The sequence below is a fragment of the Brachypodium distachyon genome, chromosome 1, assembly GCF_000005505.3.
Source record: "Brachypodium distachyon strain Bd21 chromosome 1, Brachypodium_distachyon_v3.0, whole genome shotgun sequence".
In the NCBI taxonomy this organism is placed as follows: domain Eukaryota; kingdom Viridiplantae; phylum Streptophyta; class Magnoliopsida; order Poales; family Poaceae; genus Brachypodium; species Brachypodium distachyon.
The window spans coordinates 25,666,589-25,692,831 of NC_016131.3; the positions used below are offsets into that span (position 1 = coordinate 25,666,589).

The window sequence follows — 26,243 nt, forward strand, 5'->3', positions numbered from 1 at the left end:
TCGGGGAATAAGTGCGGTGCGTTTATTCATGCAGAGCTGCCAAATGAGGAAGTACAACCAAGTTTACTAAAACAAACAATTGATAGTGAATTTCGGGGAATAAGTGTGTGAAGTTTTTCAGCTTCAGGCCGACTATTTTAAACTCGACCTGAATCTCGGGGAATAAGTGTTTGAAGTTTTTCAGCTTCAGGCCGACTATTCTACACTCGACCCGAATCTCGGGGAATAAGTGTTTTAAATTTTTTCAGCTTCAGGCCGACTATAAGTTCTATGGCTAAGCTTCAGGCCGACTAATTCTTACTTGCCCTAAACCTCGGGGACTAAGAGTATAGATACTATACTTGAGTTGGGAGTTACAGGTTTTTCTTAAGGAAATTTGCATACCTCGATGGCTCGGTCCGCTTCAAACAGAGTCATCCAGGCTTGGTACATCCGGGCCGCCACTGACTCTGGAGTCGCTGCCGGTGACTGCCCCACCAAAGGGTTTTGCCGTGCCGCCTGCACGGTGCTGGAGGTCACTTCGTAGTGATCTGCTTGGTTCCAGTCCATGACGGACTGGCCAAGCGACCCCCAGCTATTCCCGCTGCTCGTCCGGAGCGGGATTTCTTGTCGCCGGCCTGACCGACACGGGGCAGCCGGCCCTGGAACATTCGGCCCCGCTACGGCAGCAGGGCCTTTAGCCTTTACGGCACGGGCAGCAGTAGCCTGGGCGGTCTTCTCCGGCTGCTTGGGAGATGACGACGGAGTTGGAATCTAGGTAGGAGTTGGAGTCGGCTCTGGTTGCGTTGGAGATGGTGGCGGAGTTGGAATCCGGGTAGGAGTTGGAGTTGGTTCCGGGCCTTGGGGGTCCTGGGGACCCGTTGCCGGTTTTTGCGGCGTCCCGGAGGCCGGTGCCTCCGAGGTGGTTTCCGCTGCGACCGAGGAAAGTGTTGGCTCGGCAACAGCTTCACTTGTCGAGACCCTGGCCGTAGGAGTCTCGGATTGGCCGACGACGGGGGCGTCGGCACTTGGATCAACATCCCGGGCCGGGGATGTCGGATCCGCGACGGTCTCAGTCCCGCCCACAGCCAGGTCAGAGGCCTCGGTGCGGGAAGGTTGAGATGCTGGAATCTCGGACGCAATGAATGACCGAGACTGGGTTGCATCCAAAGCTTCCCTGCAGAAGAAAAAGTTTAGCTACTTACTTGACAACAAAAGAAGAAGGCTGACGTAAGCAGTCGAGGTGAGCTAGGCCTTACCTGACGACCAGGGGTTTAGGCTTGGGGCCACGAGCTGCTGCCCTCTTCCGCTTTACGTTCTGCAGAAGCTCCGTCTCGGCAGTGCGCTTCTTCCTAACGGCGTGTTTCTGCCGAATCGGCGCCTCCGCCGCAAGCTCGCCCGAGTCGGCTGCATCTGGGAAAGAATGAACAAAATCACCTCACTGATAGATGTTGAGAAATCACGGAAGAATGTCGGAGATTCTTACACTCGGTGCAGCGAGGAGCGGTATACGGGATTTGCATGAAGTCCTCCGAGTCGGGGTCCTCATCGTCAGCCGTCTTGCGCGGAGGCGCAAAGCGCTTGTCGGGGGAGTCCCCGTCCTCTTGACGTTGAAGGGTAAAACTCTACGCAAGGGAATCAGATTGAACCGGGACAAGAATGCGTTAGGCAGGTGCCGATATACATATATGACTGATACAAACATGAAGCAACAGAAAGATGAAACTTACCTTGGGAGCACGACGATTCCGGGCGTATGCCGGCATACCCCATGACCATTCTTCCGACATGCTGGTCTTGGCGATCGCCTTAACCCGGCGCCGAACCTCCGCATGGGAGAGCTCGATGGTCGAGATCCTGTCCGGATCAAACTGGCCGCCATAGTGGCACATCTTGTGAACCCGGCGCTGGAGCGGGCACAGGCACCGGTATATGAAGGTGGCCAGGAGGTCGTCGGTCGACATCCCATTCTTCTTGAGCTCGAGGATCCGGGCGTGGATCTCGTCAGCCTGCAGGAGGGAGTCTTTCAAGTCAACAAACCAATTCCTTTTCTCCTCCGGGGGGCCGATATCGAATCCTGGAAGATTAATAAAGTCGGTGGTGGCGTTCTTGACATAGAAATAGGTCTTGTGCCATTTTTTGCATGACTCAAGACCTTGGATTTTAGGGAACACGAAATTACGGCGAGGAACGATGGTGGCAGCCCCGCACTGCGTCATCATCTTTGGTGCGCCGAGATTCTCCTTGTCCGGGATAACCTGTGGCCGGAACATAAAGTATCGGGACCACAGGGCGATGGATGGCCAGAGGCCGAGATAGCCCTCGCAGCATGTGGCGAATGCCGAGAGAGTAAGAATAGCATTCGCCGGGAGATGGTGAGATTGGAGACCAAAGAAATCAAGACAGGAACGGAAGAAGTCGCTAGCCGGAAGAGCGAAACCGCGTTCAAAATGAGAGAGGAAGACGACGTGTTCACCTTCCTCAGGAGCGGGAACGACCTCGTCGCTGGGAAGCCGGGACTGAACCCCCTTCGGGATTCATCGGGAGTTGTGAAGCCACTTGAGATCCGCCGAGGTGACCTCGGAGCCAGCCCACACGGCTTGCTCGAAGCTGGTCTTCTCCTCCGCCTGAGTAGCAGAGCTAGCGGCCGGAGCGCGAGAAGAGGACGCCATTGTTGGGGAAACAGATCTAGGGTTCGGAGCTTCAGAAGAGGAAGCGCTTGCGCGAGGCCCGGGCTAGCAAGCGGAGGCGGTGGAGAACCGGAGGCTTGGGAACAGGCTAGCGGCGGCAAGCTCAGAGGCGAGTTACCGCAGTGGCGGAGTTGCTCGGAGCAGCGGCGGCGGAGTGCGTGTGGAGCAGAGGGGCTAAGTGCGCGAGGAGAACGAAGAGGCGGGGAGAGCGAGGAGTGCGAAGGGTTTTTTTGCCCACGCCCTCCTCCTCCCCTTATACCGAGGCGCAGTTATGGGATACACGTTTCCCGTGATATATGCTTAGTGGCTAACGGGAGGATCGCGCATGATTCGGGCAGTTATGTGCATCAAGGCGTGCGTTCGGTTGCTGTGCGGCGGGCAGCCGAGAATCCCGCAATATCCGACGGATAATTGTTCGTGCGGGAACCGAGGTTATCTTTAAAAGCTATATCGGCGTTACTGTCCGACGCGACGGCATGTTCGCCTCAAAAGGCGCAATGGCAGTAATTGAAGCCTTATCCTCCCTTTGGCAGCTGTTATATTGGCAAATGGGAGCTTTCGCTTATCAGTCATAAAGAGAGAAGGATCTCGGCTAAAAGCTGAGCAAATATCTCAACCTGGAGTCCCGGACTAAATTTGTCTCGGCTAGCTGAACCGGGAATTACCCCGCATCTTTCTCGGCTAAACCCAAATAGACTGTTGATGGTCTGTTGTGGGAAGCTGTCGCAACCCGACATCTTTTTAGGCCGGACCGCACCAGCTTCGGGGACTAGTGTCGGGGGGATGACCCCGGGTAGGGTCACGTCGACACAACTCTAGCCGAGTTAACAGAGACAGTTCTAACCGAGATAACGGAGGTTAGGCCGGCTTAGATAAACATGCCGGCATCTCCGAGTGTGACTAACGCTAAGTCGGCTAAACCGGCATGCCCAGTGTATGCCGGCACGACTGTTATATTTCGTAAAGCTTTCAGGATCAAGATGACTACGGGAACCCCGGTAGGAGCCGGGATCCCTCAACGGTCTTATCCTGACCAAGCGGTGCGGAGTAAAGCGAAGCCATCATCACCCCGGAAAAGCGGTCAGCGCCTGCACCACGGTGTCAGGTGACCACGCGCTGGAAGCACCGAAAGGAGATTCCCTGACGAGGCCGGCAGAGGATAGCTGTACCTGCTGCCGGCAGACAGTAAAAGTAAAGTTGTCTTGTCCCCCATAGTACTACCCAGGAGCAACGTCGCGTGCCTGGCGGGGCCCGTAGATAGCAACGTCGGACTCGACCCACATGGCAGTGTACCATGTGGCGCCTATAAATAGACCTCTACCCCCGCGATAAGAGGGGGCTTAGCAGTTCTAGGGTTTTCTTTCCCTTCTTCTTCTTTTTCCCCAAGAATACAGCTCAAGGAGCGCCATTCTAGAGCTGCTCTATCTCGGCTAATACAGCAAGGCAGGAGTAGGAGTCTTACCTCGGCAAGAGGGCTCCGAACCTGGGTAGATCTGGGTGTTCTTGCATGTTTTGTGCGTGTTCTTCTTCACGTCCTCCCTCCTCCGGATCCACCATCGTCCATCGGCCCCAAGTTAAGCCATCTTATGGCATCTGCCATGACACCACCACGACACCCCCCCCCCCCCCACAACACCCGCTTCACCCTCTCGTCCTTCTTGCCACGCTAGGTTCGCCAACTTGTTCGATGGCGGCTCCATGTTGCTCCTACGTCTTCAACTCCGGCCGGTCTTCACCGACGGCGCCCCTCCACCTACAAAGGCGGCTCGTCTTCAACCACGGGAAGGCAACAGTCGGCCCATCAACAAACACCGGAGTCGAGGCAAGTTGCCAAAATAGATGGCTGGATTCCTAATACGACACACGAAGGGCGAAACATGGATCTGGATCACGGATATGAGGTTCTACTGAGAGAGGAGGATTACGGATGCAGCCCGCCTCTCCACACACCACCATAACACCAGGTGGACTCCATCGCCATGCGGTCCACTACATCCCATGGGAAGTCATCGTTTCACGCCGTTTTTCTACACCCGGATGCCTACTGCTAACCGGTTCGCGCCCGTTCATCCCACATCCTCGCGGGCCATGATTCGACGCGGTTCCCGCCGCACACAAAGGTAAGTAAACATAGACCAATTAGACAAAAGAAAACAAAAGAAATATGGTTTCTCTAATCTCTACAGAGAGAGAGGGGGAAAGAATTGTGTTTTCTGTTTAATCTTTTTTCTTTGAGAGAGGAGTGTTTTCTGTTTACTCTTGTCCTGCCGTGCCGTGCCGGCCGAGCCTACTTTCACAGGGCCGCACCGAGAAGGGAAAAGAGAAAGAAGTCCTTCACCACGATCAGATCCAATCTCATCAAAGCAGATTGTGCGCCGCGCAGCGCACAAGCCCAACAGGGCCGGCCACGGCCATCATCAATTCATACAGCTGCCCTTTTGCCGGCCGTGGGCAAAGCAAAACAAGCAAGCAAAGCAATCCCCGATTCCAAATTTCCAGCCCCAATTCCAATTCCAATTCCCCCAATCCCCAACATCGCGCAAACCCTAGAACTCCACCCGCCGCCGCCGCAGTTCTGCAAATTCGCGTGGGTGCATGGATCCGCCCCCGCCCTACGACCACCACCACCATCGCCGCCACGGCGGTGGTGGCCACCACTACGTCGACCAGCAGCACCACCACTTCGCGGGGGGAAGCAGCATCAGCGGCGGCGCGACCGTGCGGTCCAGGCACGAGTACGGCTCCTACGAGCCCCTCCCGCCGGCGCCGTACGGCCATCTCCACCACCACCACCACCACCACCATAACCCTCCACGGCATCAGCAGCACCAGCAGCAGTTGCCCCCGCCTCCTCCGCTCCCGCCGCCGCCGTCGCAGCAGCCGCACCGCTACGACGGGCCCAGCTACGCGCCGCCGCTCCCCGCGCCTCCTCCCGAGCCCTACTCCACGCCTCCTCCCCCGCCGCCGCCGCCGCAGTACTCCACGCCTCCTCCTCCGCCGCCAACGTACCACAGCCCCGCTCCCCACCACCACTACCACCACGCCCACCAGCGGCACGGCGACGAGGAGATCCGCCGCGCTGCGGGTCACCACCACCACCACAACCCACAGCACCAGCATCACCACCATCACCAGCAGCAGCAGCTCCAGTGGGAGGAGGCTGAGGACGACAGGCGCAGATATGCCCCCACCCACCAGCTCCGGATGTCGCCGCCCGGCCCGCGGAAGAGGCAGCGGTGCGCCTTACATGATGGGGGCGGTGGTGACGTCGAGAGCACCTCAAGCTCTGGCCCGCCCCCTTCCCGGTATCTCAGGCAGCAGCCCCATCCCAACTATGCACCACAGGTTGACAGTTTTGTAGATAGGTCCCCCGCGCATCTGGGTTACAGCCACGAGAGCTACTCGACCCACAGCGACGGCAGGAAGGTACAGATGCCTTTGCAGACGACACTATCTGGCTCTCCACGTGCCACAATTGTGGCGCACCCGAGGCGCACCCCGCAGAAGGTCGCCCCTAGGAGACTTTCTGTGTGGCAGCGGATAGAGGAGAGCCCTGCTGCTTCTACGCGGCAGCTGCCAAAGGACACACATATTTCGCCACGCAAGTCAAACAATACTGGGTCTGCTTCGAAGGAATTGGCCAGCGTGATTTCTGTGGACTGTAAGGCGAAGAGTGCTGGTAGCAACGATGGTAATAGCAGTAAAGGAGTGAAGAAGGATGCTGGAAAGAAGATTGGGAAGGTGTTGGCCTCTGTTCTTGTGAAGCCTTCACCAGAGTCCAAGGAAAAAAGAGAGGCTGTTAAAAAGATCTCTGAGAAGCATGATAATGTTCAGAAGAGTGTGGCAGGTTCGACTAGCAAAGATTTGGGCCTGGCTGCTCAGCCTGTGACTGGCGTGAAGAAAGTGAAGAAGATAGTTATCAAAAAGATCGTTAGGAAGATTGGAGGCAAAGATCAACAAATTAGTAGCTCAATCGTCTCAGGAAATAGGAATAGTATTGATAATGCAAACACTTGCGAGAAAGAAGAGGGTGAGATCATAATGTCATCGGCTGAAAAGGATATTGTCTCTGTTCACAATTCGGTTAGCACCAGTGATACAGATGGAGCTGGCAATGGTGCGGCTGTCCAAACGGATGAAAATAATAATGTGACAAATCCACGTAAAAGGAAAATTGCTTCAACTATCGAGTCCGTTGCAGTTTCTAATCCAGCAGGTGTTAGTGTGAGTGAGCATCCTGGAAATGAAGACGACAGAAGGTCCATGGGACCAGCTGATTATAATGCTGCTTCGGCTGGTAATACACGTAGGACTGAACATCCTGGGAAAGATGATAGGAGCTCCATGGATTCGGCTGCTAGGAATTCAGCCTTTTTGTTTAAGAATGATAATTATCAGGAGGAGGAGGAGGAGGGTGAAATCTTGTCTCTTTCTGGTGAAATGAATGTTGCAGTTGCTAGTAATCCCGTGGGAACATCTGATCAGTGTAAAGATTCTAGCATGGGAGAGAGCAAAGTCTGTAAGGGTGTGAGTGAGAAAAACAATACATGCATGGATGGTGTTATAGTAAATCATGACACGCCAGAAGTTTGTGGAAGCAAGGATACCAGGAGGGAAGGCAACGGCATCTTGATTGGAACAAATAAAGAGGATGTTCTCCGTGTAAGCAATTTCATTGCAGGACCTAGTACAACAGAGGTTACTAACTGTGAGAGAGAGGGTGCTCAGAAAAATGAGGATATGATTCTGACTGGATCAGTTGGAAAGAGTGTTCCTTGTTTAGATGAGACTCTGGGAACTCCTGGGGCAATAGAAGTCGATGCGAGTCAGGATGCTCGTGAGGAAGAAGGTAACATGCTGACTCATCCATGTCAAAAGGGTTTTGTGTATGTTAACTCTAGGGGAACTCTTCATACTACTGAATTCAGCGCCAGTGAGAATATCCAGGATAAAGAAGGTAGAATGCCCATGGTATCAAGTGAAGGTAATGTTTCTGTGACACATCATGTGAAGGTTTCTTATACAAGGGAACTTAGTTTGAATAAGGATACAAGGAAGAAAGAGAGTCAATTCCCCATTGACTCGTGTCAAACTAGCACTTTAGAAATAATGCACCACTTGGAAGCTCCTAGTACAACAGAAGCTATTATGAGCAAGATTGTTGGGGAGGAAGTGGGTATGAGCCCCACAGGGTCAAATGATAGACATCCTGGCACTAGTAACTCTACGAGTACTCTAGAATTCAATTTAGCTGACAGAACCAAGGATAGCCACATGGAAGATCTCGATGACGAAACTGCTTTAAATGAAACAGATGCTCCCCGGCAAGTTGAGGGTAGAGATTTCTTTAATCTGCCATCTTCCAGAAATATTGGAAGCACAAATGTGCCATCATTGAATGACGATCCTATGGAGGATTCAACCAGTGATATTATTTTGAATAATGGTGTAGAAAGGGGCGCTACAACTCAGGTTGCAGAACTGATAAATCTTCATAGAGGCCATCTGTCTCCTGAGATTGATTTTGTCTTGGCACATTCCTGCGAATCTTCATCTGTCTCTGGTAACAGCGAGCAGTCCGTTCCTACAGCTTTGACACTTGGCAGTAATTTCTATTTCAGTACCACAGAAAGTGAGGGACAGCCTGAGGAAAACCATGAGCTGTTGAATGGTCAACAAGGATTAGATGTTGCCACAGTGACAGAATTTGACAGTCTTGTAACACGAAAAGTTGTAGCTGATGACGACTTAATGGGTGCAGGCGTTCAAAACTGGCTGACTTTACCACCGACAGTAAACAACATTGCAATAGCTGGGAAACTTCTGGCTAATGATGCTACTGTTACAAAGGATAGGATAGGTTTAGATCAGAGCGTGGATGACGCCACCCTCGTTAGTCAGGATCATGATATTACACAAGATATGTACCATTGTGGAAGTATGGATGCTTTCTCTAGTCAGGTTAACAGCATTAGGCTATCTGGCAGCGATATGCCTCAGTCAGACCCATTGACACCCAAAGTGATCAGTGAGGATGTTGATAATGATGATGGGATAGTACTCTCGGGTTTGCACTCTGTTAGTTCAATAAATGTTTTAGATCAATCTGGTCATACAATGGTGGATGTCCCTACTGTTAATCCTATTGACACTGCTCTCGGAGCTTTAGAATCTACTGATGTGATGGATGCAGAACTAGTTTCTCCTCAGGTATCTGTTGAGCCAGATCATACCTATGACAGTAATACTGAGGGTCCTGTCGTTGACTCAAGCACAAATCAGGATTCATTATCTTCTTGGATTGGATCCATTGTTTCAGAAGCTAAAAAGGACCATCAACCATGCAAATCTACTCTACCTTCTATTAGTTTTCCTGACAAGATACTTGCATCAGAGGAGGATAGCAGGAGAGCAGTATTGGACTCAGTTGCAAAATCTGTTGTAAAATCTCCTCAGACAAATGTTACAAGCTCTTTGCCTCCCAAGGTAGTACCTAAACAGGTGAATATACCCAGCTTATCCCGAGAGCCTCCTCGCTCAAGTCAAAATGCAAGGCACAAGACATGGCATCGTGGTGACATGGCATCTTCTGCGTCTTCGCATGGTTCACAGCCTTCAGGATTACCCCCTAAACAACCACCGAGGAGGAATGGAAAAATTCAAAACTCTTACATACGCAAGGGTAACGCCCTTATTAGGAATCCAGCAACGGGAAGTGTTCCTGCTTCCTCTTCTAATCCAGATACTCAGAATAAGTTGAATAAGCCTGTGATGAGGAGAAGCATGAACTTTGTCAGGAAAGTTGATTCAAATGATTCCATGGCACGTTCTAACTTTTCAGTTGAAAGACCAAAGACTCCTCCTTTACCACTTCACGCCAAATTCATCAATCCTACCATGAACCTTCCAGAGCAGTCACCTCAAACTTTGCACAAGCAGCACAGTCCTGAAACCGAAAAAGAAGAGTCTGTTGGTAAGTTATACTCAGGTGTTGATTTCCCAAGCATCAAAAGTGCACAAAAATCTGAACCCTCAGATACTAGTAAAGTGGTTTATGTTAGACCCAAATCAAATCAACTGGTTGCTGCTCAAAGGCAGGACGCTGATGACTCGATTAACAGTGCCATGGATAAGGTTCTATCACTGCAGCCACACACAAGCTCTGATTTCTATTTGAAGAATAGGAAAAATCAGATTATTTTGAGTTCCTCTTCCCTTGATGGTCAAAGCACAAAAGAAATAACAACTGCTAAGAACTCAAATTCAGGTGAGAACAAAGGTGTACATATTGCATCCTCCAACAATAGTATCACTGTGTTCAAGGACATACCACGTAAAGGTAATCTATTGTTTTTAATCTAAATATTTCCATTTCGTTACCAGCACAACATAGTATAATGTCCTCATATTTTGTTCTTTGAATTACAACAACCTGAACCTTGTCAACCAAAATCAAAGAGTGAGGCATGAGCAGTTGAGCACTATTCATAAGCTCCTTAACTGGCACCCTTACATTTTGCTTATTGATTTTATTTTATGTAGCCTGCATCTTACACTACAGCCTCATACTTCGTGATGCTAATTCCTTGAACTATCATTGCGCAAACTTTCCTAAATGCAGCTCTTCAGACAACAAATAATATGGGGAGTTTCTCTCATGTGTGGACACTCAACGGGCAACAACCGCAGAGGAAAGTGTCCGTGGCAACTGGTTATATGAAGGCATCCCGACGTATACTTCCATGGAAAAGAAAAATATACTACAAGAATTTTAGAAGCAGTCACCCTCAGAATGTGAGCTCCTTGCGGCTAGTCAGGTAATATTTAGTAGACTGGGCTGGTTGTTTTTTCTTTTCCTATTGAACCATTTCATTTGGTTTGTTTATACCAAGTTTTTGTCCTTATTGTTTAACAGAAGATTATTGCAAGCAAAGAAGAGAGATATGGTTTATACCGTCTCAACTGATGGATTCACTATACGGAAATCTCCCGTATTAAGTGTTGGTGGATCAAGTTTGAAATGGTCACGATCCCTTGAGAAGCGTTCTCAAAAGGTTAATGAGGTAGCTTCATCGATATTCTTCTTTCCTAATTTTTTATACTAAGTGATCAATGCAGCGTCAATTCGGTTGTATTCATTATAATGGTGATGGGAAGTCCACGAGAGGTATTTGAGAGATGCTTTCTTTTATGTTACTGGTGCAGCTCTTATTGTCTCTTAGAAGTTTCTGACTAAGTTTGTTGGCTATCCTCTAAAAAAATGCTGATTCTTGCCTATATTGTGCTGACTATACTTGACATGACTGCCATGACAGTCATGAGAGCAGCTATGCAACCAACTTCTGAAAAATGCGATTTCACTATCTAAATCTGAAGACCACATTATTGTGTCCTGTGCATGCATGGTGCATTTCATTTACATGACCAATCAAAACAATGTTGCCACCTGGATTGCAGGAAGCTACACGTGCAGTTTCTGACGTTCAAAGAATGAGGAGAGAAAAGTGGAAGCAGCTTACTGAAAGAAGTGGTAATTTGTTGACTTGTAAATATTTATACCCATATTTATATGGTTCAGTGCTTTTTTGCTGCTACCGGAGAATTTCTGTACTGCTAAAATATATTCCTCTGAGATACATAAGTTTGGCTGCTTCTTAATTGGTTTATAGTATAATAACTACCATGCTCCGCCATATTACAAGACTGCCCTCTCAGTTACTGTTTTAGTATAATAACTTTCACGCTCCGCCATATTACTCATAATCCCGTGTTCTCCACCCACTTTGTCTATTTTACCATCTACCATTTGTCTAGCGAACTTCTATCTGCTTTCGATAGCTTTTCTGTACAGGATTATAAAATAAGTTTGTTGCATCACAGTTAGAAACCACAAACTGAGCCTTGTCGAATGAACATTTTTGCTGCGCTTGTGCTTATTTAGTTAAAGTATGACTTGGTAGTGATTCCATTTCAAAGTGCAGTGCAAAGATTATAAGAACCTCGTTAATTATTACATTCATCAGTGCTTACAGTTGGTGTATTACATTTATCAGTGTGTCCAGTTGGTGTACCTTACGCTTAACATATTACCTTGAATTCACTTGGTTAGTATTTTTTTTTTCTCTTCATGCTTGTCAAAATTTGCAGATCAATATTCTGTATCTGTCGACGGCAATAAATTAATGAACAACAATCAAGCATCTTCAGATTTGAGGAGGTCTTCAACTTGCAACGAGTATGTATTGATTATGCTGTTGCTTTCATTGTGCCATCTTATCAGCAGTTATTTGCATTCTTGATCTTTGAACTTGACTCATTCTCTGCATGTCTTATTTTGGAACAGATATGTGCGTGTTAGCAAAGGTAACCAACTGGTTAGGAACCCAAAGAAAGTGATCCGCATGCTAGCAAATGAGAAAGTTCGATGGAGTTTGCACACTGTTAGATCACGACGCCTGCCAAAGAAACCACAGTACTGTCAATTCTTCACTCGGTTTGGCGAGTGTAAGAAACCTGAAGGCCAGTGTCGTTATATTCATGACCGTGCTAAAGTTACTATTTGCACCAAATTTCTTAAAGGTCTGTGTTCTGATACTAGCTGCAAACTGACTCACCAGGTAAGACATTCTCTCTTGATTCTTCTGCTTATCCTGCATTTGACATTTCTTTCATTGTAAGAGTCTGTTCTGCAGGTCCTTCCAGAACGAATGCAAGATTGTTCATATTTTCTGAGAGGTTATTCATTTCATTCTCAGTGCATCATGTCTTACTCTCTTGTTTGCTGCAAGCTTCTTCTCGATTACATATATGTTTGGCATCTCACTGGCAGGTCTCTGCACCAACACAGCTTGTCCCTATAGGCATGTGAAAGTGAATTCTAATGCTCCTGCTTGTGAAGACTTCTTAAAGGGATATTGTGCAGATGGTGATGAGGTACTTGATGATATTACTATAGCTCTATCGATCCTATCAAGTTTTGCCTTAAAAACACTTTAACCTTGACTTATAAAGTAAGTCAGATACATGCTTGTTCTGTTTTTTGTTATTACTATAGCTAGATGGAATTCTGTAACTTGGTCAGCATTAACATGTCAAAAAAGGTCAGAAGTGAAATTATACAAAATGTCCCTGTCATGCATATAAAACTATAATAAGTTAAGTAGGATGTTAACATGTTTTTTCTCTCGTCTATTGATCAACTACTTTTTAATGCAAAATTCATGGTAGATATAATTCACTGCATGGGACCAGTAGCATATTTGCTGGAATCTGTGACATGTATATTTGTATTTGTGTCAACGTGGACTGTCCAGTTTTTTCTTAAGTGATGAACTGTCTATATAGGTATGTCTTCTACTCTTCTTTTTGGTTGAAACTTGTTTCTGCCAGATAAGCTTGCTCTGCACTTAGTTAATAAGCATGTTTTCATATTGCAATGGTTTACAGCTTATGAACTTTTTGGGGCTTCCACAAACTTTTTTATGTTCTGAACCAAGATCACTAATCTTTTCATGGTCTTGAATTAATCTCTGTTACGAACAGTGTCGTAGAAAGCACACCTATGTATGCCCGGTCTTTGAGGCGACAGGAGAGTGCGCACAACAATCTAGTTGCAAACTTCATCATCCAAAGAAGCTAATCAAATCCAAGAGAAGCAGACCAGACACCCCCCAAAACAGTAGTTGGGGACGATATTTTGACACCAACATTGGACATGACCGTGAGACAAGGAAAGCTTCGTCAGACCAAGACCACGTGCAGAAACTGCAGCATGTTTTCTCTGGTGGGGACTTTGTTGACTTCATCAGACTTGACTCTGACGGTGTGGCAGAGGATGGTGCATCAGACGGTGTGCAGCTGATGGAACTGGACTCGGAGGATCTCAATGCGCAGGCTGATAGTATTGATGCGCTAATCAAGCCTCTTCGGATCATGAGAACAGCAAGAGTGTGACACCTGATGGAATTGGGCTGGGGGAATTTCGACCTGTCGGTTGTGCAGATTGATACCCTTGACACACAAACTAAGCCGCTTTTGATCATGAGGACTAGAGTTTGACAGCTGATGTGATTGGACTAGGGATATTCCAAGTTTTGGACGTGCAGATTAATATTCTTCACAAGCAAATCAAGCCCCTTCGGATCACAAGAGGAGTCTGGCAAGTTTTTTGATTACCTCAGATATTGCTGTTAATACAAGCTGAGAGCTCACTGCACCTCTGTTTCAAGTCTATACATTACGTCAGGAAGCTCATGAGCTGACATATAGACAGGGAAAACAACATGTCCAGTTCATCTTTTCTGTCTTTTGTTACAGCCCATCACATTTTCGTTCGTCTTGTACTTAGACAGGTTTTATGGTTTTGCGCAGAGAGTGAGAGCAACTTGCTGCATTACCCATGTAATGTAACTTCACCTAGAGTCGAATGTAAAAAACAATTATATTACCTGTCCAGGGAGAAATCAAAATTATCTTGAGCTACTCGTTTATCTGTTTCTTGTAGTGGCACCGTATATATTCTAAGGGGGCGTTTGGCATAGCTAAGCTCTACTTTCCAGTTTCAGATCCATCTTCTCAACTGGACACACTTCACTGAGAATGCGGAGCTAGATGTTGGTTCTGGATTCCGAGATTGTGAGGATTTTATATAAAATGTAAGCATTCAGAAGAAGACGTCAAGGTCTATGGTTTTAGCACTGGTGGAGTATATTGTTGGTCAATCAGATTGTTATTTTTCACAGGTTTTCCTCCTGCAGACCTGCTACTTCACATCGGTGGACTTACTCTCAACGAACAGAGGTTGAAGCATCTGAGATATGCAACGAATTTATTCTTCAAATATACAAGAGAGTCGCACATACGAAAATTAAGGCGACAGGACGGTTTGATGCTTATCAACAGCTGAAAATATCCATGCACAGAAAGGAAAAAAAATAGGAACTATTGCGCTTTCAGAGTACAGTGCAAACCAAAAACTAACGAATTCCAGCACTGACGAATACACTTCATTTGGACAAACTATAGCCTGTAGCTCACACCGGTCGAGGGGTAGCTTCCGCTTGAGGGACTGTTACAGACCGCAGTAGTTCCAGCGAGCTCGATAGCCCAAGGAAATGCGAGAGGATGGTGTTGGCTGAAGCCTGTCCATGACGAGAGACAATGTCAGTTGAACAATTAATCTGACTAAAACATACCATGCGTTGGTTCAAAAATATTTGAATACATTTCTAGGATGGGAAGCAGAGAGTGGCAAGTGGAAAATGTCATCCTATGATTGCACAATCTAAAGGGTGAATTTTCAATTATGCCGAAGTCCTGACCTAGGATGTTCTACTATTTGGTGAAGATTGAACATTTCGTTACGAACCCTGTAGAGTAATGTTCGCATTACGAAGTCAAACAAACCACTTTGTAAGTTGGGAGGAAAATGCACACCACTGGAAGCTAATTCTTACTGACAATGATCAAAATGAAGGAAAGAAACAATGCCATACCTGAACAAGAAAAACATCTAAAGCGAGGACAGGACTCTGGCCAGGGGATATTCCCTGGTAGTAGGGCACCGAGGAGGTTGTGAGAGCTTTTGCTACCAAGGCACCAACAGTTGCCTGCATCCCAAGAAGTGCAGCACCCATTCCAATAACATTAACCACAACACTGTTTCTCAGATTTTTCACCACATCGGCACGTGGAGGAGCCTGGAGAAGGAACACTCAATTTAGTTTTGGCTAAAATGCATATATAAACACAACCAAATATTACTATGTCAGTTTCAAACAAATCAAGTAGCAGGCTACCATGTGGCGCATATACCATAATAATGCGATACCGTCAAATCAGTGAGGTTCAAGATGACGAGTTGATTGTAGACAGGTAAGGAAGGTGATACCAGTGAGTGCATAGGAGCGACGATTCTTCAACAAAGAAAGCAATTGTGCAGTGGAAGATTTTTTCAGCAACAGGAGTACCTTTGCAGGTTCGGTCGATGTTCTCCTAAGTCTTTCAGAAAGACGGATATAGCTAAACGACCGAAATACGGAGACAAAGGCTGCAATGATACCAACTGCAGTTGCATAGAATGTAAATGGAGCTGTTGCATTCCCAGTAGCCACTGCAGAGAACGACAGAATTCCAGCCGAAACAGTTGTGCACACCAACTGAGACCAGAATCCCAGGGTACCCAAACTGCCAAAATAACGTCCTGTTTTCTCTAGTCTTTTGCTAACCTGCAAAACAAGGAAAACAAAACAGAGGAAAGCTAATGCGTGAGTCAAGTAAATAGCACGTACAGAAAGAAAGTGTGACATTATCGGAATCTTTCCTAAAGTTTTCAATCTAAAAATAAGCAAGTGTGACAATGGAGTGATGGACCATGAAAACCATGGGGCAAAACAGCACGAAAACACTGGATTTACGGTTTTAACCTTTAGCCACAGACTACACTAAGACTGGAATGTCAAAAAGAGCACATAACACAAGGATTGGAAAAGTTACAGCAAAAACTTCAGAAACATAAATAAATAAAGGACCAACCAGGCACTAGCACCGCCAGAGTCCCAGAAACCCAGTGACATTTTTCTAAACGAACAGGAAACCAGTAGGGATCATGTTAAAGTCACCGTCTCGCGGCAATAGTAAGTGAGATTTTGATAGAAACAATTATGAGTGTGCATCCAAGTGGAAAATGAAGTGTGGTTCTTCTTAGTTAGGTCTAAATATAATGGTGATTCAAACCGGAGAATAACTAGATGCAAAACACGTGTGAAGAAACAAATACATCCCCCAAAACACCCTGAATGACTACAGGTATGGCTCCATTCCTTCATACCAGCCTGCTCTGCCCTGCAGAATGGATTTGCTACAGCATAACAAGAATTGCGCAATTTAGTCTGCACATTCTCGATAGAGCACAGCTTCCCAATCATCCTTGCAGCAATCGGCAAAACGGACACGCACATAAGAGGTTCTTCCAAGGAGCTAAATTCCCCCAATCAGGCAACAGAAATCGTACTAGCACGACGGTATCACTAAATGCAGTGGGGCTCGACAGATCAGCGGAAGGGTTGAGTGAGGGAGGGAGAGGATACCTGAGCGAGCTTTGCGCGGTCGGCCTCCTCCTCGGCGGACGGCGGCGCGGGCTCGGCGGGACCGGGCGCCGCGGCCGCGGCGGCGAGGCGCGACGGCGTGCCTCGTCGGGCCGCGGCGGAGTAGGGGGCCGCGCGGCAGGGAGCGGAGACGCACGGCGCGAGAGCTACTACGGAGGAGGACAGAGACCGCCGCGTTAGCGTCGGGAGAGGCGGCCGCGGTGGCGCCGCCGCCGGCGAGAGCAGGAGCGCCTGCATTTTTTGCGCGTGGGTTTTGGAAAGGGTCACGGGTTTCTCGCCGCTTCTTCGCTTTGGGAACAAGGCATCCCCATTCGTCTCTTCTTCAGTTCAAGTTCAAAAGTAAACTTGTGTTGTGTTCGATGTAATCACATAGAATTCAGTACTCCTTCGTTTCATAATTTTTGTCCCAAATTTGCACAAAAATAGATGTATCTATTCATAAAAAGTATCTAGATACATTTTGACTTTTAATTTTGACAGGTTTTTAAACAGTTTTCTAAGAAAACACCACAGGTAAAAGAAACTTCCTCCGATCCATATTAAGTGTCTCAGACTAAGTACAAGTCTGTACTAATTTAGTACAAAATTTGAAACAATTATTGTCGATCGGAGAAAATATGTTTAGCTTGTATTTGCGGTGGTTTGGTTTTACTTCTTTGCTGCGGTAATTTTCAAATACACGAAAATTTAAGTGATATATGTCCCAAATTAAGCGGCTCTTATGTTTTTAATATGATAGTACTAAAGTTTATCTAAAACACCATTTGTTTACAGAAACCATTCTGACACAAAAAGCAGTAAAAAATCATAGAAATCAATTTGCAGATTGCAATTCTTTCCTTAAAAAGAACAGTAGAAGAAATTCAGACCCACACAAAAGGTGAGAACAAGGAAGCAACCGCCGCGGCACCACACGCTCTCCTCTCGCGCCACCGCCGCCGCTTCCCGAATCATCCACCGTCGCCCAAGTCCGATCATGCAAGCGGCAGCAACCTCGTCGGCGCTGGCGCTGTCGCCGGCGCCGCCCATCTCCCTCTCCCTCTCCCTCTCCGCCGCCGCCCCCACGCGGCCCCGCCGCACCGCCGCGCGCGCCGGCGCCGTCCGGTGCGACCTCGCCGCGCCCTCGGCTCCCGCCTCCTCCCCGGCCGCCGCCCGCTGGGCCCAGAGGACGGTCGTCATCCCGCCGCAGCGCCGGGGCTGCCATCTCATCACCCACAAGGTGCGCCTCGGCCTCCCCTCTCGTTCGTATTGGCATGCCCCTGGGCCCTGGCCCTGTGTGTGTTCAGCGTGGACGATGATGGCGCTATCGTCTTGTTGTTTATTACTTGGATACCTGCAGATTATGCACGAGATAAGAAGCGACCTCTCCGAGTTCAAGTGCGGGCTGGCGCATCTCTTCTGTACGTGATGCAGTTTGTGTTTCTGTACCTTGTTCTTCTGTCAGTCCTGCTGATCGAGTATCTAGGCACCTAGCAGTAGCAAGAGCATGCCGATTCGATTTGACAGATGATTAGTACTATTGATATTATGGAGTTACATGGTTGTTTAGTGGAGGATTTGGTGAGAATCAATTGCACACTTGCACTGTTAAATTTGTCGGCAAGACAGCGGAGGTCTGTGGCACTGCTCGATATTCAAAGTTGGTCGCTCAATGTTTTTCATTGGAAGTTATGTGCTGCAAGCATGTTGTCATGTAATTTAGTTTACTGAGCACATTTGAAAGGTTTTCTTAAGGATGAGAAATTATCTCGGTTCCATAATAAAGGTGTAGGAGGTTACTAGTGGCCCTCAGGACACATGTTATTGACACACCAATGATATTTCCAGTGCAACTGACTTTGCAATGGTATGAAGTGACTCGCCCCTTCTTGCCTGCTGCATATAAAAAATGTTGACTAGGTACTTAGGAGCTGTGGAAGATTTCAAGCGATTTATAAACTTTAGCATGTAAATAAATTGAGCGTGTGAAATAATGAGATGTTGAGTTTGTCAGCGACTTGTAATTACCCATTCAGTCAATCAGTTATCTAGGAGGCAAAAATATGTTGTGTTATTAGAGGAAGAGCAGAACTTAACATTCCAGATGGTGGAGTGTATCAATTAATGTCATTTGTTTAATTTACTTAAAGTATGGAGTATCTGATGTTTGTTGTTGTGGGACAGTTTTTCGTTTTTGTTATAAACAGTAAAATGGTTATGCTCTGCAGTGCATCACACAAGCGCTTCACTGACCATTAATGAGAACTATGACCCGGATGTCCAGACTGACACCGAAACATTCCTTAATCGAATTGTTCCAGAGGTAAATGGTGTGTTATTACGTTTTTGTTTCTGTTCAGGGATATCTTATTAGAATAGTCTTCTAATCTATGTTTCATTATAATCAGGGTACATCTGCTCCATGGAGACACACCATAGAAGGTTAGGATTTGAAGCCTCGAATGGCTGCTCTTTGGTGTTCCTTGAGTGTTCTTATTTAAATTATAGCATTATGTATAATGATGTACCTTTTATAGTGGTCCATTAGTTCTCTATGGACTCTAAAAAGTTTAGTTCTCTATGGACTAGGGTCTAATCTTCGCATTCTATTTTGTATTCTCATAATTGTCGTACAAACTTAGGAAACTAATTACATGACTACGTAAGCTGTTCTTGGCTTCCAGGTGGTTTATTCTATGAGATGTGGTTTTTCTTGTCTTCATTTCTGTTTTTGATAGGCAGAAACCATAATTTACGTGATTAGATCACACACTAAAACTCAGATTGTGATTGCAGGACCTGATGACATGCCAGCACATATTAAATCATCAATGTTTGGTTGTGCCTTGACGTATGCCCCCCACCCTCCCAATAATCCATAGCGTCTGCAATAAATGAGTGACTGTCTAAAAAGATGAGTGACACTTTACTTTTTGCTTTAGGATTCCTATCACTAACGGGCGTTTCAACATGGGAACTTGGCAGGTGCTGGAAAATATTTTATTACATGCTTGCTAATACTATAGTATAATATTCTTAGCTGCATCTGCTCTCGGTATTTAAAGTTCTATTTTCTTGATAGACTTGATTGAAAATCCAATATAATTTCTGGTTCAGATGAATAGATATGCTGTATTTTTTTTGTAGGAACTGGTATATTCAGTGTATAAAGAGATCTAGTATCCACCTGTATCAGATCTGAGTTTAAACTTGACTTTTAAGTGCAATGACATACTCTCAATATTAGCAGCGACTAAATGTGACTCAGGCATGCGTGTCCTAAGTTCTATTGCCGCATCTGACACCTGAACCCATTCATACTCCGGTATCCACGTCCATGTGCATGTCGGAGTGACATTTGCTATGATTTTATTTTGCCGAATCGGGTACCTGAATCCAATTCTGGTTCCAACACCTGCATCTCGTGTCATACTCTTGAGTGACACCACGTAATTCGATAACTAATCTTGGTCATCCTGTTTTCTGTTTCCAGGGTATATGGCTCTGTGAACATCGTGATTATCCTACACCTCGCACGATTGTGATTACGCTCAATGGGATGTGAATGGTCAATGCTAGGAGCTGCAAATGCATTGTGATGATTTTGATGTCCACTAAATTGAAGCTTTTGCTCCAATTATGATATGAACTTCCGTGGTGAATCTTATTTGTAATCTTCTATATGTAGCCCTGTACAAGGGAGATAGATCGTATCCTTTACTAGCTTATTCCTACATTTGGTTAGTGTGATTATCTTAAACATTTTAGCTGTGGCAGTTTGGTTCCCAGAAATATTTCATAATCGTTATGTTTACAAGTGAAAATGTCATGACATTGACTCTGCTGTTTTGACCAGTATGCACAAAATTTCTTGAGTTTAGTAGTTAAGTGAGTAAATAAGGAAAACATGGGAGCGAAAAAATCGTGTTTGGTTGCATAAAACCTGCAGTCGTAAATGTGCAAGATTGAGTAACCCTATTGTTGGATGCCCTTAAGATTTCCATTTCTTCATGCAATGGGTAGGGGCAGTGTTGCAGGTTCACAGGTGGTGGTTTCTAGAATGTAGCAGCCACAGTTGGCGGCTCCCCTGTCAATTTTATCATACCAAGTTTTGCATGTCCTGGTGGTTCTCAAGTTAATAGTGCCTGATTACATCCACTATGGTTGTGTGCCTGGTTAGTTCTTCCTCAGTACTTCTATTAGACCATTTTTTTTCTTCCTCATGCTATGGAATCGTATTTTATAGGATTCTTCTGGCCTTGTTTTCTGATCACTCAATTTCATCCTTGCAGTTATTTTCTCAGACTATTTATGATCTACACCTTTCAGTGAATATCCTTGACAGGAAAAAGTTTGCTGTTGTATTTAAAGGAGAGTACTTTGATCAATTACTAGAAACAAGCTCACGCCTGATGATTTCCAACAAAACTGAGTACTGGCCAACTGACAAGGAGACGTCACGTTTGACCACCAGCTGGTGTAACAAGAACTTTTGTTCTTTGCTATCAGGACCCCTGTGGCCGGCCTGTGCAGCTGAACTGTCAGTTAGCTTGTGATGACAACAGGAAGATATGTTTGCTGAGCTGTGGCGAATATCTGCATCATGGGAGTATGTCACTCGTTATTATTAGCCAGGGTTGCACTCCACTCCACTCTGACTGTAAGTTTTCTCAAATCTTGCTGCATAGCTCTGCTTTTACAGCCAGATTTCTTCACCTTGAGGGCCTAGCCTTACAACATAGTGTTGGGAATGGGATGTGTTAAAGCTGATAACATTGATAAACATAGCAGGTACCCTTAAAGCACTGCATTAACTCTTGTAGACTAATTCATGATTAAAATTGATTGTGCAGCAGAGATAATTGCTTTGGCAGAAGCCTGTCTTGTCCAGCCATCTTGATCTGTTCTAGTTGTCGAACCACTGTTGGATTGGACCTACCTGTGAAGTAGCTGTACAGCCAGCACGGGAATCTATTCCTTTGTTTCGACCCGTTCCGGCGTACCAAAATATGTTAGGAATTCTTGGGGAAAAAAAAGAAAATGTTGTGAGGCTGGACATGTTGCTTTGAACATTCCATTCGGCACACCAGGCACCAAGTAGTGTAGGCGAAGCACATATGCATGCACGTACTAGCATTAATTAACAAATTACTCCCTCCAGTTCTAGAGGAACATGACGTTTTCAAAACTTTGACTGTCCACCTATTAAATATTTGCGTTGGATACTTGAAATCTACGTATAGATTTGTATCGAAAAGTATTTTGTTGACGTTATAATTTTGTTGATCCTATGAATATATTCAGCCGAGATTACATTCCGAAGAATCAATTTCCAAGATGAGAGCTGAGAATGCTGGATCATTATATCTCATCTTCTTCTGGTCCTCTTGGCCACTTGGATTAATTAGGCTACTCTGCATCTGCATCGAGGTGAAGTACAGAAAAAACCCTGCGACCCAGAAAACACGGCTGCGTGTTTATATGCTCCAGACACCGAACTCTGCATCACCCAACAGAGTGAGTTTCCTACTTTAAAAAGTTTTTACTAAACCAAGGCACATAGTTTCTTCTTTCTGCCTGCTTCCTATTATGGTAAATTCCGGGAGGCATTGTACCATTGAACAGTTATTGTTCTTGTAGTAAAAGACTAGAACGGAAAATGGAATTGCGATTCGTAACAGTGGGGAATGACAATACAACCAGAGCAGTAAACAGCAAGTTTGCAAAAAAGGGTTAATCACAGGATCGTCAAAATTAGTGACACGAAATCTACAAACAGTAAGGTCGCCATCAGTAAGACTGAATCTTTTTTACTACCCTACCATCATCCATGGTTCCCTGTCAAGTTATTGCCAAGCCATCAGTAAGGAGTCTCGGCGGTGGAGGTGGAGGCTGCCGGCATCCTGTCGAGAAGCACGGCAGCGTCCCTCATGGAGGGCCTCTTGCCAGGCGCCATGGCACAGCAGGCGAAGGCGAGCCTGAAGCAGCCAAGCAGGGTGTCCTCGTTGCCGTCTGCCTCGCCACGGAGCGTGGGGTCAGCCATCCGCAGCACGCGACCGCGCTGCTCATCAGCAGTGGCGGAGGCGACAGAGCCGGCGTGCCATTGGCACAGCTCCACCTCCGAGTAGACCCTCCCGGAGAGCAGCTCCAGGAGCACCATGCCGAAGGAGTAGACGTCCCACTTGGCATTGGGCCGCAGGTTCTTGAGGCACTCTGGTGCCTGGTATGGCGGCGGGGCTGTCGACGAGGAGGAGGTGCACGGGCTCGCCCCGGCACCCCCAGGCATCTGGGACAGGTCCGGCAGGCTGCTCGTTGAATGCATGGACCGCTTGCTCCCGAACAGTCGCGCTGATGCTCCCACGCCGCTCCGATACATGCCCTCGCCGGACACTAGACGGTCCAGCCCCAGGTCCCCGATCCATGGCTCCATGTCAGCGCCAAGTAGGATGTTGCTTGGCTTGACATTCCCGTGCACGCCCTTCTTCTCGTGGATATATGCCAGCCCTCGCGCCACGCCCCGTGCGATCCGCAGCCGCGCCTCCAGGCTCAAGTGCATCGGTGATGACGATGCGCCGAACCGCCCTGAAAACCACCAATGTCGATAGAACACAGTGAGCAATCAACAACACCTGCAGCCTTTTCAATCTAAGAGAGAAAATCAAGAAGCTATTTATAAAGATTTCCATATTAATCAAGACAGAATGTACTCCTTGCTATGTACTAGCCTAGTACATTTCCTTCAGGTTTTGCTTGATTCGCAAGTGAGGAGTAGTCCTGGTACTAGTACTAGTACTGTACCAGAGTTGGTAAAAGAAATCAGTGCTAAAAGTTGCAAATGATTTGTGCCATTAGTGTCAAATGATAGGGAATTATGACCATGAGCAGTGCAAATATCACTGGCATTAGTACGGTACAGTACAGTACTAATTGCTGACCGACGCCATTGCAGCCTGAAATTTTAGCAGAATGGATCATGCTTGACCAAAGGTGCCATCTATGCAAGCAATCCAATGCAGTTATTGCAAGATAATGCAGGTAAGCAACAATGGATTCTAACAGGTGGGAGCTTACTGGTGAATGCGATGTTGGCGAGGCTGCCGTTGGCGGCGTAGTCATGTATGAGGAGCTTCTCGTCGGCGCCCCAGTAGAACCCCCGGAGCCGGAGGACGTTGGGGTGCCGGAACCGGGCGACGGCACGCACCTGCGCGTCGAAGTCCTTGAGCTTCTCGGCGCCACCGCTCTCGCCGATGCGCCTAACAGCCAGCGCCGTGCCGTCGGCGAGCACGGCCTTGTACACGATGCTCGACCCGGTGGCACCGAGGATGTAGGCCGACGCCTTGAGTAGCGTCTCCATCTCCAGCTCGCCGCCGCCCCCGTCCACAGTCACCAGCGTCGCCGGAGCCGGCGCCTGCGCCGCCTGCTGCTGCTGTTCGTTGTGCTTCTTGCTGTGGTGCTGCGGCGTGGTCCAGCCGATGAAGCTGCCGGGGTGTCTCCTCTTGATGTCCTCGTCGCCATCGGAGCCCGCGTCCGAAGACGACGCCGTGCAGTAGGAGCTTTCCGAGCCGTCGCTCTTCCTGCGGCCAATGCAGCACCCCGTGGACGTGGACGCCCTGTCTTCTCTAACTCCGGCGACGTCCATATCCACCGTCTTCACTGAGCCGTCTCCTCCTCGGGCGCTCTTTTGCTGCTGCGGCGGCGGCGCCATGCCACGCTCCCGCCGCCTCTTCCTGACATGGTAAACATACAAGAAGAGCGCGAAGAGAATCCCGACGCCGGCAAGGTCACCGGCAACAATGGCGACAATCGCCGCGGGCCGCAGCTTCCCCTGCCCACCACCACCCGGGCCCTGCCCCTCAGCGGCATCCCCCGGCGGCACACCTCGCCCCGAACTCTTGGGAATGGCCGCGAACGCCGGCGGCGAGTCGGTCCCATTAGGCGGCTTGGACAGCGAGGAGGGGATGGAGCAGGAGCGGTCCAGCGGCGGGCCACAGAGCCTGGGATTCCCCTCGTACGCCGCCGCCGGCTGCGCGCCGAACACCCCCGCCGCCGGGACCGCGCCCGTGAAGTTGTTCCCCGACAGATCCACCGTCGCGTTCGCGGGCAATACAGCCGCGAGCATCACCGGGAGATCTCCGGTAAGCCTGTTGGAGGAGACGTTCATCGTCCTCAGCTTGACCCCGCCGAAATCCGACGGTAGGGAGCCCTCGAAGTAGTTGTCGCTCAGATCGAGGACTTCTAGCGCGTCCCCGAGCCCGCCGCCCGGGAGCCCGCCGGCGAGGTAGTTGTTGGCGAGGGCCAGCGCGGCGAGGGATGGGAGGCGGAGGAGTTCTGCGGGAAGGGTGCCGGAGAGCGCGTTGTCGGAGACGTTGAGCTCCTGGAGGAGGCTGGTGTTGGGGTAGGAGGACGAAGGGACAGGGAGGGAGCCGGAGAGGTCGTTGCCGGCGAGCGAGAGGACCCGGAGCTCGGAGGCGTTGAGGAGGAGGGCTGACGGGAGGGTCCCGTTGAAGGCGTTGTTGGAGAGGTCGAGGTGGCGGAGGTGGGGGATGCGGGCGAGGTCGGCCGGGATGGTGCCCGAGAGCTGCGCGTTGGGGAGGACTAGGCCTATGACCCGGGACACCGTCGTGGCTGCCGCCAGAGACGCCGCGTCGATGGCGGCGGCGGTGGAGTTGGAGTTGGAAGTGGCGTTGACGGGCGGCGGTGGGGAGGTGGCGTTGGGGGAAGCGGGGAAGCCGTTGCACATGACGCCGTTCCAGGCGCAGGCGGAGGAGGAGTACTGGCCGGAGCCGGAGTCGGAGGGGGAGAGGGACCAGGCGGAGAGGACGCCGAGCGGGTCGGCGGTGACGGCGCGCTTGAAGGAGAGCAGCAGCGCGGCGTCTGAGTTTGCGCCGTCGTCGTCCAGCCCGCGCGCGCCGGGGACCGTCGCGAGCGCGAGGAGGAGCAACAACGCCGCCACCCCAGTGCCGCCGCCGACACCACCTTCTCCGCCGCCGCCGCCGCGCCTCCTCCTCCACTCCATCTGCGCTTGGCCGCCGCGGCGCGAATTTGAAACTAATCAATCCCACAGCGGCACCGACAAGGACGCCATGGATGGGATGTGAGCCGAGTCGGGATGTACAGCCCGGAAGCCGAAGCCTGGGAGGCAGCTGCCAGGACTGGCTGGTGGCGGGTTGACCGGAGCTGACCGGACCTTGTCCGGAGATCGGCGCTAGGCGCTAGCTAGTGGAGTACTAGCAGTAGAGAAATGGAAGGGGGTCGGGACGAGGAGGAAGAGGATGAGGAAGCAGCGGCAGGGTGGGCTGGCAATGGCAGGGCATGTGGGGGAAGGAAGGAGGAGTAAGGAAGGGCGTTCCACGCGGATTTTTATCAATTCATTGGGGTAAAAAAATTCGAAATTTTTGGGTGGGGAGATTCGAGAAGAAAGGAAGAGTGAGAGCAGTGCAGTGCAGCGGTCGTTTTCGGATACCTGTCTCTCGACTCTACTGTACGCGGT

At 48.5% G+C, this 26,243-nt stretch overlaps 4 protein-coding genes across 8 annotated transcripts; 2 read left to right on the forward strand and 2 right to left on the reverse strand.

Annotated features, from left to right (window-relative positions):
• The first annotated feature begins 5,002 nt into the window (after window positions 1–5,002).
• On the forward strand, window positions 5,003–14,160 carry LOC100829964. 2 transcript variants are annotated; one of them, XM_010241424.3, is made up of 9 exons: window positions 5,003–10,008; window positions 10,291–10,486; window positions 10,588–10,732; window positions 11,127–11,199; window positions 11,817–11,904; window positions 12,013–12,286; window positions 12,362–12,404; window positions 12,499–12,602; window positions 13,212–14,160. In XM_010241424.3, exons 1-9 carry the CDS (start codon window positions 5,265–5,267, stop codon window positions 13,620–13,622), a joined length of 6,078 nt encoding a protein of 2,025 aa, XP_010239726.1. In that variant the 5' UTR covers window positions 5,003–5,264; the 3' UTR covers window positions 13,623–14,160. The 2 variants fall into 2 exon arrangements, with proteins under 2 accessions (XP_010239726.1, XP_003560335.2); XM_003560287.4 differs by having other exon boundaries at window positions 5,004–10,008; window positions 10,585–10,732.
• Window positions 14,161–14,465: 305 nt separating this feature from the next.
• Window positions 14,466–17,077, reverse strand: LOC100830265 (protein TIC 21, chloroplastic). The gene is made up of 4 exons (XM_003560288.4): window positions 16,757–17,077; window positions 15,638–15,895; window positions 15,164–15,367; window positions 14,466–14,809 (listed from the first exon to the last, which is right to left on the reverse strand). Exons 1-4 carry the CDS (start codon window positions 17,009–17,011, stop codon window positions 14,702–14,704), a joined length of 825 nt encoding a protein of 274 aa, XP_003560336.1. The 5' UTR covers window positions 17,012–17,077; the 3' UTR covers window positions 14,466–14,701.
• Window positions 17,078–17,630: 553 nt separating this feature from the next.
• LOC100825696 (UPF0047 protein YjbQ) lies at window positions 17,631–22,431 on the forward strand. 4 transcript variants are annotated; one of them, XR_001405284.2, is made up of 9 exons: window positions 17,633–17,993; window positions 18,114–18,174; window positions 18,982–19,076; window positions 19,162–19,195; window positions 19,550–19,604; window positions 19,696–19,738; window positions 20,247–20,463; window positions 21,106–21,413; window positions 22,058–22,431. XR_001405284.2 is itself a non-coding variant. In XM_014897020.2 (7 exons), exons 1-7 carry the CDS (start codon window positions 17,751–17,753, stop codon window positions 20,316–20,318), a joined length of 603 nt encoding a protein of 200 aa, XP_014752506.1. In that variant the 5' UTR covers window positions 17,633–17,750; the 3' UTR covers window positions 20,319–20,628. The 4 variants fall into 4 exon arrangements, 2 of the variants coding, with proteins under 2 accessions (XP_024316010.1, XP_014752506.1); XR_002964115.1 differs by lacking the exon at window positions 22,058–22,431 and adding an exon at window positions 21,607–21,985; XM_014897020.2 differs by lacking the exons at window positions 21,106–21,413; window positions 22,058–22,431 and having other exon boundaries at window positions 20,247–20,628.
• A 23-nt stretch (window positions 22,432–22,454) lies between these two features.
• On the reverse strand, window positions 22,455–26,207 carry LOC100830573 (probable LRR receptor-like serine/threonine-protein kinase At4g37250). The gene is made up of 2 exons (XM_010231407.3): window positions 23,825–26,207; window positions 22,455–23,335 (listed from the first exon to the last, which is right to left on the reverse strand). The coding sequence occupies exons 1-2, from the start codon at window positions 25,767–25,769 to the stop codon at window positions 22,614–22,616; spliced, it is 2,667 nt and encodes an 888-aa protein (XP_010229709.2). The 5' UTR covers window positions 25,770–26,207; the 3' UTR covers window positions 22,455–22,613.
• Window positions 26,208–26,243: the final 36 nt, after the last annotated feature.

Excerpts from the sequence above, each read along its gene's own strand:
- LOC100825696 (XM_014897020.2), top strand. The coding sequence starts at position 17,751 with ATGCAAGCGGCAGCAACCTCGTCGGCGCTGGCGCTGTCGCCGGCGCCG. Across the intron at positions 17,994-18,113 it reads GCCATCTCATCACCCACAAG|ATTATGCACGAGATAAGAAG; the intron begins GTGCGCCTCGGC and ends GGATACCTGCAG. Across the intron at positions 19,605-19,695 it reads ATGTTTGGTTGTGCCTTGAC|GATTCCTATCACTAACGGGC; the intron begins GTATGCCCCCCA and ends TTTTTGCTTTAG.
- LOC100830265 (XM_003560288.4), bottom strand. The coding sequence starts at position 17,011 with ATGCAGGCGCTCCTGCTCTCGCCGGCGGCGGCGCCACCGCGGCCGCCT. Across the intron at positions 15,896-16,756 it reads ACCGCGCAAAGCTCGCTCAG|GTTAGCAAAAGACTAGAGAA; the intron begins GTATCCTCTCCC and ends CTTGTTTTGCAG. Across the intron at positions 15,368-15,637 it reads CATCGACCGAACCTGCAAAG|GCTCCTCCACGTGCCGATGT; the intron begins GTACTCCTGTTG and ends TTCCTTCTCCAG.
- LOC100830573 (XM_010231407.3), bottom strand. The coding sequence starts at position 25,769 with ATGGAGTGGAGGAGGAGGCGCGGCGGCGGCGGCGGAGAAGGTGGTGTC. Across the intron at positions 23,336-23,824 it reads CGCCAACATCGCATTCACCA|GGCGGTTCGGCGCATCGTCA; the intron begins GTAAGCTCCCAC and ends GGTGGTTTTCAG.
- LOC100829964 (XM_003560287.4), top strand. The coding sequence starts at position 5,265 with ATGGATCCGCCCCCGCCCTACGACCACCACCACCATCGCCGCCACGGC. Across the intron at positions 10,733-11,126 it reads GTTCTCAAAAGGTTAATGAG|GAAGCTACACGTGCAGTTTC; the intron begins GTAGCTTCATCG and ends CCTGGATTGCAG. Across the intron at positions 12,603-13,211 it reads ATTGTGCAGATGGTGATGAG|TGTCGTAGAAAGCACACCTA; the intron begins GTACTTGATGAT and ends TGTTACGAACAG.